Below are 13439 nucleotides of genomic sequence, written 5' to 3' on the forward strand. Positions count from 1 at the left end.
ATTCTTGGATCCACTCCTGGTTCTCCTTGACTGATCTAATGCCTCCTTCTCATCCCTTAGCCTCCTTGTTGTCTCTAAAGGCCCTTAGCCTTCTTGTCTTCTCTGAAGCATCTACTAGTGTTGTCTAGACCTCCTTCAAGCTTCTCCTTTTGGCTTCAATGACGTATTGTTTCTTCTCTCATCTCTCACTAGACAATGACTGGGTCCAGCTACAGTGTTCCTGTGGCTTAGATGTAGTTATATAAGCCTGGAGCCAGGGGCGGTACTGGGCCATTGGAAAGGAACTGGCTTACCCTTCCTAAAACCAGATGCTAGACTCAGCTTTCTCTCAAGCAACACTTGGGGCTCCCTTCTACAATGTAAAATTCAGATCCTACATTCTTATGTCAAAAACCTCCTAGAATGATTGTATGTCAGGGTTGGAAGGGAAGCTCAAGAGGTTTAGTTCAAACATCACCTAATCCTGACAACACTCCTCAACAGTCCCGGTCAAGTGTCTTTCCAGCTCTGCTGAGCACTCCAGGGGTAGGGAACTGGTCACTTCCTGGGCAAGCATCTTTCCTTCCTGTTCAACTAAGAGGAAAATTCTACCTCATAGCAAACCAAATCTGGTTTCCTATTATAACCAGATATTTGGCCTTTTTTATACCCACCATTGGGTCTACCAAAAAAAAGATCAAATCCCTCTTCCACATATCTTCAGGTTTTGAAGATACCCATTACATTTCCTCCTTAGCCTCATCCATCATTTCCTACATCACAATTTCAAATCCCCTCATTACCCTGACTCACATGTCTGAATATAATTATTTCCAATAGTTAAGTCTTGTGTGTGTGTGTGTGTGTGTGAACAAAGGGAATTTCTTTTAGCTTTCCTTTAAGTAGTTCATTTTTGCAAACATCAGGAAACAATTTCTGAGAGGCAGCATGACATATGATGACATAGGAACAAGGTTATCCAGAGCCCAGCACATCAGACAGTCTGGAAAACCCTTAAGTGAAGAATGCTTCTCTCCATGAAACCTTTATAATTTAAAAGGGACAATGACTATCTGAAGCAGTCAAGGTCTCCGTTAAATCTGGCAAAGCCAGGCAACTGAAAGGGGGGGCTTCGCATGCAAGGGGACCCTTTGGTCTTTAGCGACATCATTATCTGTGGGTTATTATCATTACTACAAATACTAATACACTTTTATTAAGCACTGGCAATGACCCAGGGCAAGTGAGTTTAAGTTCATATTATATCCATTTTCATTATCGAGAGAAAAGAGGAGAATGAACAAAGGACTATAATGTGAAATTCTAAAGTAGGAAAAATGAAAAAAGGTTAATTAAAAAAAAAAAAACAGAGTAAAGAGAAAGGCTCCAACTGTTCGTGGTCAGGAGCCATGATGGATGGTGGATCTTGTCACCCTGGACTTGTCCCCTATGATTTCTTTCCATCTTCCTCTCTAAAAAAAGATCCTCCTCTCAGCTAAGGACATGGCAGGGACAGGCCGGGGGTGGGAGAAGGGCAACAGACTTTTATCTCAAGGTCCCCTTTGGCTCTGAAATTCTGCAAATTAAGGTTTCCTAATCCCTATAGCTAGCCAAAACAGAATCAAATTTAACATTAAAAATACATTAAAATGTAAAAAAATAAAATTAAATCCTGAGAGAGCCCCTCTCCACCGAAGACCTTTTTTAGTATCTTTGACAATGAAAAATGCAAGTAGACCACTCTCACTTCCAAGTGTCCTGGCCTTCTGTATAGCTTGTCTCTCAGGACAAATGTAAGAAATTTTCCATTAACAACCAAACTTCTTTGAAGGTCTCCTATGGAATTACATCCTCCACTCTATAATTCTGTGCTTAAGTCATTTGAAATATTTTTCTATATTATTTCTTTCCACCAAGCGAATGCCTGAGGTTTTTCAGTGCATAAACCAGAGTGGGGATTCAGAACACCAAGGTCAGCAGAATGGACACCTAAATATAGAGGCAGTGTGTTGTTCAAGTCAGAGTTCCTTTTAGACGGAGTACTGGATTTCAAGTGTATAATTATATCACAAGGTGAGGTGTTTGTAGCTACCTTGTTGAGCTAATTCTCTTGCCTGTAACTTTAGTCCATCATTCCAAATTATATGACAAACCTGATATCATTTGTGGTGTCAGCGAGGACAAACCCTATGTGTGTGTTTGCCTAACCGAGAGTTAGGCAATGATTTACCCAAGGTCACACAGCAGAACCAGGCCTGGAGTCCAACTGTCTGAGTCCGAGTCTCCAGCACTCTTTCTGCTAAAGTGCATGATACAAAATGCCACAAATGTTCCTAGAAAGTCTTTACAATGCCTCAAAGTTAGAATAGGAAACTCATTGCTATGAGAGACGGGTGCTTCTTGGAAAATTGACTTAGAAGAGTGAAAATTGTATGACGACACAAAAACAACCCACGTGTGAACTACTACACACCTGTGTAGAAGTTCTCCCCAGTGTTCCTCACTGAGCCCTTGATGGCAAGATCATAAGTGTGTTCTTTCCCACCTACCACCAAGTGCCAAATATGAAGTTCAAATTCAACAAATGTTGGCTTAGTTACTGAATGAAATGGAGTTGGAAAGTGAGTCAAGAATAAATGTTCAGGGCCTCCCGGTGGCGCAGCGGTTGAGCGCTGGGTTGCGAAGTTCTGCAGCGCCGGTTCGATTCCCGGCCCCTGGGCGAGGGTCCTACATGGCGCACAGACCTCTCCTGCCGCCCGCTGCTCCCCTCAGCAGTGTACTTCGTTACTCTGCCTGCTCTGTTCTCCCCTCTGGCTCTGGTGAATTCTCTCACCCTCCCAACTCATGCTTCTGACTGTACCCAGTGCTTGTATAAATAAATAAATCTTTAAAAAAAAAAAGAATAAATGTTCAGGGGCCTCCCTGGTGGCACAAGGGGTAAGACGCAACCAACGAAGCTATCTGCAGCCTCTGCAGCAAGAGTTCAATCCCCGGCCAAGGAGCTACCCACATGGCACAGCAGACCTCTCCTGCCTCGCCCGCAGCTCCCCTCAGCAGTGTATTTTAGTCAATCTGCCTGTTCTGCTCCCCACTCTCTGATAAGTCCTCTCACACCCCACAACTCTGGCCTATACCCCAGTTCTTGTATGCCTAAATAAATAAATCTTTAAAAGTGGAAGGGCTGGAGGTGGACATACATATCAGATTTGTGTGCTGTGTCAAGACAACACTGCGCTGAGTGACAGAGACTAGTTAAAGGAAACTTTGTGAAATTCATCTTCTGGGGTGACCCTATAGTGAGCTACACACATATTCTGACAGTTCTTACAACCATCCTCTAAGAAGGCCACTATTTTTCTCATTTTTCAGTTGGGAAACTAAATGAGAGGCCAAGCAATTGCTCAGTCTCTCTGCTAGTATGTAACCAAGCCTTTACAATAACTGCCATTTCAAACATCTTAAATATTTTTAAAAATCTGCCAACAACCACAAGTTCTCCAAAGAGCCCTGGTCCATTTTATTGAAGAGTGATATTACAAACCAAGATCTGGGCATTAGGTGTGCATGTTGCTACCAGGTTATCTTTTAGACCTTATCCGGCAAAGAAATAGGTGTACACTAACTTGTGTATATAGACATATCTATAAACATTTCTATATGGAACCATCTATACATATATTAAGGTGAAGATGAGTTCTTAGTGATCTCCACGCTAATCCATCATCACATGGATCATTCTAGCCTCCTTCCCTTGTATATCTGTAAAATCTCCCTCCAGGAATGGTTTTTACCATATGCCATCCATTTGCTTCAATTCTAATGTGCAAGCATCAGAAGTGTTAACCTGTACTGCTATGGGAAACATGTTACCATCTAGAGTACAGTGCTTATGCCTGGTTCCTAGTGCCTTGAGTCTCTCCTCATTTCTACAATTACTTAGATAAGCAGTTCCCCAACCGCCCCCTCAGTGAGGTTGTTTTGCACTTTTGTAACAGATTCTACTGTCACAATGCACTTCCCTTTCTGGGATACACAAGCTTCTTAAATGATTTTTTTTCCCAATTCATATATACTCTAGACTGAATGTTTGGTCTATCCCCCAAACAATGAATTTCATACAGTGAAACATAATTCCCAAAGTGATGGTTTTTGGAGGGGGACCTTTGGAAGCTGACTAGGTCATGAGAATGGATTCTTCATGAGATCAATGCTCTGACAAGAGCTGCCTGAGAGCTCTCTCTCACTCCTCCCGCCATGTGAGGACTCAGTGAGAAGATGGCTGTCTCTGAAGCAGGAAGTGGTCAACTATCTTCCATATTGTTTTTGAACCACAGGTGCTAATTAGACATGAGTTTTAGGAAGATTTGTCCAGCTCAATTCTTAAACTCCTTTACGACCTACCCCATGAATGGTGTAACATGTCTAAACTTACTTCCAATGGCAGGAAATCACCGTATTTCTAAGCACCCTTTCCCCTGCCAGGGTAGCTGAGAGATCTCCTGAAAGCTCTTTACTATGAATTTAAGTTCAATATGGTTCAACGTTGTAAGTATATACTGTTGGTGGGTGTTGGATCCCAAAGTAAGATGTGCTGCTTACTAGGTTGATGTTCAGAATTTCAGAATCACTGTTCCAGACCATGCCATCCACCAGAGACTGGAGAGTGATTCTTCTCATGTTTTATAAAATAGATAAATTGGACTTCAGAAAATGTTTAACTTTTGTTCTTCAAAAGATACCATCAAGACTGTAAAGACAACCCACAGCTTAAGAAAATATTTGCAAATCACATATTTGATAAGGAATTTATAACTAGAATTCTTATAACTCAACAATAAAAAACAACAGCCCACTTAAAAATAAGCAAAATATCTGAACACATATTTCTCAAAAAAAAAGATATACAAATGGCCAACAAGCACATGAAAAGATGCTCATCATTAGTCATTAGGGAAAAACAAATCAAAACTACAATGAGATACTACTTCACATCCACTAGGATGGCTAAAATAGAAAAGACAATAACAAATGTTGGGGTAATAAAATGGTAAGAGATTGGCAGTTCCTCAAAATGGTAAATGATTCAGCAATTCCTCTCCTAGGTATACATACCAGAGGAAACATATGTCCACACAAAATCTTGTAAGCAGCATTGTTTTTAACAACCAAGAAGTGGAGACAACCCAATGTCCATCAACTGATAGATAAAAGGCATTGTGACATATCAACACAATGGAATATTATTCAGCTGTAGAAAGGATGAAGTACTGACACGGGCTATGACATGGGTGAAAAGATGATGCTAAGTGAAGGAAGCCAGGTCCAAAGGCCACATATTATGATTCCATTTAAACAAAAAATCCGGAACAGCCAAGTCCACAGAGAAAGCAAATTTGAAGCTGCCAGGGACCATGGGATAGGACAATTGGAGTAACCATTAATGGGTACAGGGCTTCTCTTTGAGGTGATGGAAATGTTCTAAAATTACAGCGTGGTGACGGTTGCACATTTTCATGCTAAAGAACACATTAAAGGGATGAATTTTTATGGTGAGATACTCACATATATACTCAGCTTATACACTCACAAATAAGCTGTTACAAAAAAATGTAAAATCCTTTGACAGATCTTCTTTGCCAAGACACTTCAGTAAGTGAAACATTCAAATTTTTTCATCACCTATATCCAGCTAAACCTACAACCTTCATCTCCTGCTATTTTTTTCTTTCTGCCCTAAATTTATCATGCCTTTTTATAATACCATGCCTTTGCACACATTATTCTTGCTGTCAAGAATGCTGCCCCTCTTCTCTTCCTGTTGAACTCTTATATATTCTTCTAGACCAAATAGTGTTTCCTCTAAGAATCATCCCTTACAAGCTGATCATCCCCTCTAGGCTATAAATACTGGTTTGTGCATCTGCCCCTGTTAATAGACTCTGAACTTCCTAAGTTAACTAGACAGCATCATCTTCAGCCCCAGGATCTAATGCTTGTAAACACTTAGTAAATGTTTACTGAATAAATGAATAACAAAATACTCCCTCACTATGGCTAGAAATAGTGCTATTTTTTCCTCCAACTAGTTTAATTGGTAAAAACCATACAAATATAACTTGAGTTCTGGCCTTTGGAGACCAATAAAGTGAAATAATAATACAAATTTGAGGCCAACATAGAGACTTAAGGAAAATTACCATAAAGTAACATTTCATGAGGGTTCATAGTTCAGATACTTATCACTGTTGACCGAACACACTTACCGAAGTCAATACTCTTTTATTCAACATATTAAATGTGTTGTTTAACTCTGGTAACCACAGCTGTGACTTAGTTAACGATCTCAATAAATCCTACTTAAATCAGAGACAGGAAAAAATTATGCAAATGAATTCTTATCTGTTTTTCTGCCCAAGGCATATTTGATAACAGATAAAACATACTCCAAATAGTCTCTACTTAATAGTCAGGAAGCCATTTGAGGCTTTATTTGGATCAAAATCAAATACAAAGAATAGGAGACGCCTGTTACATTCATAAACACTTTTATTTCAGAAAGAAATTACACATTAAAAGGAGGCATAGTTAAGAGCTTACAATCACATATGGAAGTGAATATAGGAAAGTCAACAGTTATTAATATACAAAGCCACGTGATTAAAAAAGACAGAAACAGAGAATGACAGATGGGCTTGTCTTAGACTGATCCACAAAACAATATCTTTTGCTTAAAAACAAGATACTGGTCTTTAAGACAGTTCTTTAGAAAAGAATGTGTCATTCCAAGGGACTTTAAAAATCAAACCATCACCCTGGCCTCCATGTAGGCTGGGTCACACCCACACTCCCCCAGCAGGATGGAAATCACCCATCAGTCACACCTGGCAGCTAGACAGGATGTCTTCCACTAATCTCTTGTAAACCCAGGCATCACCCTTAAGCCGCTGCCTCCTGATGCCTACCACATCGGGTTTTTGAAGCTGGCACACTTCTAGTTCAAACTGCATTGTCACTTTGCCAAAATCTGACTGTGTTTGACACTTCAGTGTATAGCTGTGAAAAACAAGATAAGAAGCCAGTTAGTAAGAGAACCATGAACATTCTGTATGATACCAGAGATTTCTAAGCCTGTAGGAGGTTGGTGAAGAAAATGAACCATTATTTCATGTAAGTAATGTATCACTGCTTACAGTTTCCAAATGACCTAGCTATGCTTTAGTGGTAGCATATGACTGGTGTTTTCTCAGAAGCTAGGATCTTAAGAAAGAATAAGGATGAAAAGGCTTTACCAGAATTTTCCCTTGCTCCAAAGAAAAGTCCCTCTTTCATAGCTATACATGCCATTCATGCTCAAGAAATCTTCTGGCATCCTTTATGCAATTCTTTCAACAGTGTAATCCGAGAACATTAAGCCATTTCCACAATGTTCACAACAAAAGAAGGCACAGGAAAGATTAAGAATATGTTTTGTATGCACCTCATCAGAAACTTCTGTCTTTCAGACAAATAAATCTGAAGCCACTCATCTGCTAGGACACGTGCTTTTCAGTTATTCTAATAGTAATCAGAGGTTTACAAAAGAAAGTCCAGAGACGCTACACTGGGACGTATGGCATTTATAATTAGAACTGCCACCTTATCTACTTTGACAATGGAAAGGCCCAGTCTAAATGAAGCCTTAAACTCATCTTAAGAAATAGGTGTGTTGGTGCTTCCCTGGTGGCACAGGGGGTTAAGCGCCGCACTATGAAGCAATCCGAAGCCAGGGCAGCACGAGTTCCATCCCCGGCCAGGGAACAACCCACATGGCACAGCAGACCTCTCCTGTCTTGCCTGCTGCTCCCCTCAGCAGTGTATTTCAGTACATCTGCCTAGTCTCCTCCCGACTCTGTCTCTGGTGAATCCTCTTACCCTCCGCATCTCTGGCCTGTACCCCAGCTCTTGTATGCATAAATAAATAAATCTTTAAAAGAAAGAAAGAAAGAAAGAAATAGGTGTGTTTCTGAAAAGTTGCATAAATTGATTTCATGCAAATTAAATTGGTTTTTAATTAGTTCACATTATATTAAAGTTTTATTCAGTTGCCTTGCTGATCTCCAATAAACAAACACTAGAACAACTAAAGCACTAGAAATGATAGAATTGATTTTAAATGACAGATTCCTAAATAATTAGAGGCACATGATTAGGTAGCGTTCTCTAAGAAGTGTGGAGAAGTAACTATGTATCTGTTATATAATATGAGGATTCACAAATATCATTCTTTTTTCTTAGTTATGTGTTTGGGGGCTTGATCTCTTAAAAATATTCAGTATCAGAAATGCTAAGGGGGGCACCCTGATAAAGTTCCTGGTGGGAAGATAAAGCATATTACTAATATGGAAGATTGAAAGTCATTCTTCCTGATTGAAAAAAAGATACTAGTGGAATATAAGCAACATCTCTCTAGTGAAAAATCTTTTTGTTGTTGTCCTGCCTTATTACAAAGAAGGTAAAAACATGGGGTGGGGGGGCAGGAAGGATAAAGGCAGAGACCTGGTTGATCAGGAAGTTCAACCTGATAGAGAGATCAGATGCTGAAGGAAATAATTGAAAGTCTTCTAATACAGATTTGGCTAGAGGTTCTGGAACCTAGAAAAGCCCCAAGCACTAAGACCAGGTCATAGTGCATGAAATATGTTCCAGCAATACCTAGTGAAGGGTTCTCCAAGGTGCACTTGCCAACATTCACAGGGAGTGAAAGCAAAATTACTTTTGCAAAAGACTGCTACTTACATGTTTTTGTTAAATCTATTAGCAACTCTTCATAGTTGCTTTAATAATGAATTTTAAAGACACATTACTAAGTGGATTGCTTAAAAATATGAACATTTTAGGTAACCAGAAAGGTATTAGCTAGTCAGACCAGGAGATCATAACCAAGGAAGTCTGGATGGCAGTTCAATCAACAGTGGGAAAGTGTTTAGGTGAAATAACTTCTTAAAGTACTGAAAATTCAATCATGCAAAATAGCAAGACATAAAGAGAAGGATTCTATATAAATGGTGAATTTGTTTGAAGTACCCCATAAATTGAATTATAATTTGTAAATATTTTGGAAAGCAGAATATCAGTTGAGGATGCAAAAGAAATCTGGAAGAAGTTTTAATTTTCTTATTTGGAAAATCTAACATTGAAATTGGTAACAATATGGGTGCTTGAAAATATCTATAGTTCATAAAAAACAAAAGAGAATCAATTATAGTAGCATCGCTTACACTACTATAAAAGTTTTTTAGAACACAGTGGGAGAAATTAATTTTTTTAAGTGGAGAAAGGAATCAACCCGTATTTTCTCAAAGCTGAAAGATAACAAATTATAAATGCAACATCCTTTAAATGAGCTGCTTACCCCTTTTGTACAAAGTCAACGTGCTTCTTTGGAAGAACAGACATGATTTCATTCAGGAGTTGATCTGGATTCACTAATTTGGTTGTAGTCACATTATAGTGAAGCTTAAAAAAAGAAAAAGGAGTGAGAAATAAATCTTTACAAAGATCATCCTAGCTGAAAGAGAATCCAAAAGCTCCTCAATATAGTTTCAAATGGAAATATTTCAAGAAAAATACTGAAAAGATTTACATTGAACTCTTGGTAAAGTAGATTAAGTTTAATCCAGGTGCACAAATACAATGCACTGAGAAAGCTTAGAGAAATCATATATATTAGTAAGTACATGCAGAGAATTCTTTTTATACTTTCATTTTTCTTTTCTACTAATCTAATCTCTTTCAAGAAATTAGTAAATGTTGAATAATATCTATGTTTGAACTTCACGTCTTTCTCCCCTATTATACCACAATAAAGACATTAAGTCTTGAAATATAGACTGTGGGACGAGGAAGAAATATCCTAGAAAATTTGGTTTGTATATAGTTGGGTATGTTTCCTTAATTCCTTCTTTAATGTTTTCTTAATTCTTCCCTTAATATTAGAGAACTCTAGGAACTGGTCTATGACAACTGTATAAGAGAATTAATATAAAAAGTATTCTTTAAAAAGGAAAGCCACTTCGGAGAAGTTTCTTTTTAGCTTTTCTGCCCATTTTATGACTGGATTATTTTCTTTGTTTTTTGTTGAGTCTCATCAGCTCTTTAATGGCCAACAGGCATATGAAAAAATGTTCAACATCACTTGCAATCAGGGAAATGCAAATCAAAACTACAATGAGATACCATCTTACACCAGTGAGAATGGCACATATTAAAAAAACTAGCAACAACAAATGTTGGCGAGGATGTGGAGAAAAAAGAACTCTCCTGCACTGCTGGTGGGAGTGCAAACTGGTCCAACCACTATGGAGAGCTGTGTGGAGATTTCTGGACCTACTAAACATAGAGCTTCCATATGATCCAGCAATTCCACTCCTAGGTGTTTACCCAAAGGACATAGAAACATCAATTCCAAAGAGCACCTGCACCCCTATGTTTATAGCAGCACTGTTTACAATAGCTAAGCTTTGGAAACAACCCAAATGCCCAAAAATAGATGACTGGATCAAGAAGATGTGGTACATATACACCATGAATATTACTCAGCATTCAAAAAAGATAAACACATGCAATTTGCAGAAACATGGATGGCGCTGGAAGGGATCCTGCTCAGTGAAATAAGCCAGAAAGAAAAAGAAAAATACCGGATGGTCTCACTCATAGCAGGACTAGAAAACCTAAATAAGGGACCAGGAAAAAGAATAACTATAAGAAGAAAAAATCAAATTCAACAAAAACTATGAACCAGAGACATACTATGGGGGGTGGGGGGAGGGAAAGGAAGGTTTGGTGTCAAAATAGGGGGTTGCCAATGGTATGGGGAATATAAAAATAAAATAATAAATAAAAATAAAATAAAAAGGAAAGCCAAATAAGTTTTTTTCTCATTGAGAGGAAGTTTCATTCCTAGTTGGAAGATCCCTCCATTCATTATTCAACAACCATTTACTGAAGGCTCACTGTGCAATCTGGCGCCATTTTTAATAAGTGAAGAGAGGATAAAACCCCTATCTTCCTACTAGTAACTTGGTGTCACAAAGGCAATAGCTTGATAGCACTGTCTTGATTACCCCTGCGCCACCAGGAGGGCCTTAAATCTAGGTTTTAAACATCTTGATTGTGGTGATGGCGTGTTTCACAACAGGTACATATATAATGCGAAAGCATATTAAGTGTGCACTAAATAGCTGTATAATTTATAGTACGCCAAGTATACCTCGGTAAATCTGTATTTTTTTAAAAGTTGCTATAAAGAAATACTAGATAATAATAGCACAGGTGAAATCTGATATGGAGGTGAGTTAAATGAATGGAGTTTGGGGATCCCAAGTTCAAGTGATAAAGGAAAAAGTGGCCCAGCTACGACAGGCCCCCCTCTTTCCCCTGACTCCAATCCAGGGCTTTCACCAAACTAAACTGGCTTTGTCAAGATAATAATAAACTGAATTTCAAATCAAAATTTAAGTAATTCCTTATATAAAATAATTTATTTAAATTTCAGATTTTTATGGATTGTTTCCTTAAAAGAACTTAACTACGGGCCTCCCCGGTGGCGCAGCGGGTAAGCGCTGGGTTGCGAAGCTGCCCGCAGCCTTTGCAGTGCCGGTTCGATCCCCGGCTGCTCCCGGCCACGAAGGAGGGTCCCACATGGTGCGCAGACCCTCCTGCCGCCCGCTGCTCCCTCAGCAGTGTTCTTCGGTCCTTCTGCCTGTTCTGCTCCCCGCTCTGGCTCTGGTGATTCTCTCACCCTCCCTGCGCTTCTGACTGTACCCAGTGCTTGTATAACAAACAAACAAATAAATAAATAAATCTTTATTAAACAAAAAAAAAGAACTTAACTACATATGATTTGTTACCTTAAAAAAACTAAGAGACTTTAAAGAAATCTAGTCCACTCACCTTTCGTTTTCTTATCCCGTCCTTGGCAGGGCCCTTCCTTTTGTTCCTGGTAAGCACTGTGATAACCTTATCCAACCCCCTTTCAAGGCTCCCAAACACTTTAGTTCCTTTTCTTTTTGGCGTGTCCTCTACATGTACTTGGTTGAGATCCAGTTCCACTGAACGGCACCTTAAAAAAGAAAAAACTCGTGTAAAGCTGGGCTTCCTGGCTGCGGGCCCTCACAGGGTTTTCTGTGCTGTTCTTTAGATGTGCCTCATTCAGGTACACCATGACCTGACCATCCGCCTCCCTCAGGAGCATGGGCACGATCTCCCACTGGAATGCAGCCATCACCTGCAAGTCACTGCCACTGGGCAGAATTATTTACCCCTACCATTTTTTCCATGTGAAATATACAGAAAAGTCAAAATAGTACGGTGAACAAATGAACCGTCACATACCCTCTTAGATTCAACAACTGTTAATATAGTGCCATACTTGCTTTCTCTACTGATAGACAACACATGAAGTGCATGTACAGCTAAGCCATTGGAAAGTAACCTGTCTGAAGATATTACAACCCTTCACTCTGAAACACTTCAGCATACAAATCCAATACACAGGGACATTTGCCTATGTGAACCTAATACCATTATGACTTCAAGAAATTAATAATGCCATAGTATCCTCTAATATCCTGTTTACATTCTAATTCCACCAACTGTCCTCAAAATGGATCCTGCTTTTAAAAACTTGCTATAAAAGACAACGAAGAGAGACCTTTCCTGCAGAACAGAAATAGGTTTTCTTTGAAACACCACTTTGTATCTTTGTTTACAGGTAACAGTGTAAGTGGATATTTATACCCTACTGGCAGAAGAGTAGGGAAAGATGGACATTAGAGAGGGAACTATGTGGCTGGGGGCAGGACCACTGTCGTCCAGCCTGCCATTAAGATACTGGTCCCACTGCTGGTGAATTTCACAATCCCACGCCATAGGAAGGCAGTGGCTTTCCAGTAATGGCGACAGTCCTCATATAGACAGACATTCCTACAGTCTCTGACAGAACCTATGTGATAGTTTACCTTAATCAGATTTGTCCTACATGGCAAAAGAAATCTGATTATAGTAACTAAAGATGAGAAAGTCTAAAGAAAAGGGAACACTTACCGCCTCTCAGGACTAATGACACCTGTCATTAGCTTCTCTTCTCCTGCTGAATTTAATGGTGTTTTAATTGGGGTTTCTCTCAGGCACTGGTTTCTAACTATTAGAAAAACAACAAACACAAACCACATGTAGCTGACAGACTATGATATAAAAATTTCTTATCAATAACCCATTTACCACCTCATTCATTGACTCAGAAATATTATAATTGTTTGGCTGGTGATGTCAAGGCTCTCATTCTTTAAAGAAATATTTCCTGTAATCAATAATAAAACAAAACCATTTTACTTTTTCCTCATTGTAAAACTGAGGTAATGCTTATGGTTTTATTATAAATACCATATGACAAATCTAAATAGGACATATGTATGCTGATG

General features: G+C 39.0%; 1 protein-coding gene across 1 annotated transcript; it reads right to left on the reverse strand.

The window, feature by feature from the left end:
• Positions 1 to 6484: 6484 nt before the first annotated feature.
• Positions 6485 to 13277, reverse strand: LOC119260102 (maternal embryonic leucine zipper kinase-like). Its single transcript, XM_037528991.2, has 4 exons — positions 13063 to 13277; positions 11911 to 12079; positions 9371 to 9474; positions 6485 to 7032 (listed from the first exon to the last, which is right to left on the reverse strand). The coding sequence occupies exons 1-4, from the start codon at positions 13188 to 13190 to the stop codon at positions 6855 to 6857; spliced, it is 579 nt and encodes a 192-aa protein (XP_037384888.1). The 5' UTR covers positions 13191 to 13277; the 3' UTR covers positions 6485 to 6854.
• Between the last annotated feature and the right edge of the window lie 162 nt (positions 13278 to 13439).

Source organism: Talpa occidentalis, unplaced genomic scaffold (genome assembly GCF_014898055.3).
Source record: "Talpa occidentalis isolate TD23 unplaced genomic scaffold, MPIMG_talOcc4v2.1 talOcc4.52, whole genome shotgun sequence".
Classification (NCBI taxonomy): Eukaryota; Metazoa; Chordata; class Mammalia; order Eulipotyphla; family Talpidae; genus Talpa; species Talpa occidentalis.

Coding starts and splice junctions, on each gene's coding strand:
- LOC119260102 (XM_037528991.2), bottom strand. CDS start 13,190: ATGTGGTTTGTGTTTGTTGTTTTTCTAATAGTTAGAAACCAGTGCCTG. Junction 12,080..13,062: donor GTCATTAGTCCTGAGAGGCG/GTAAGTGTTCCC, acceptor TTCTTTTTTAAG/GTGCCGTTCAGTGGAACTGG. Junction 9,475..11,910: donor ACGGGATAAGAAAACGAAAG/GTGAGTGGACTA, acceptor TCTTTTTTTAAG/CTTCACTATAATGTGACTAC.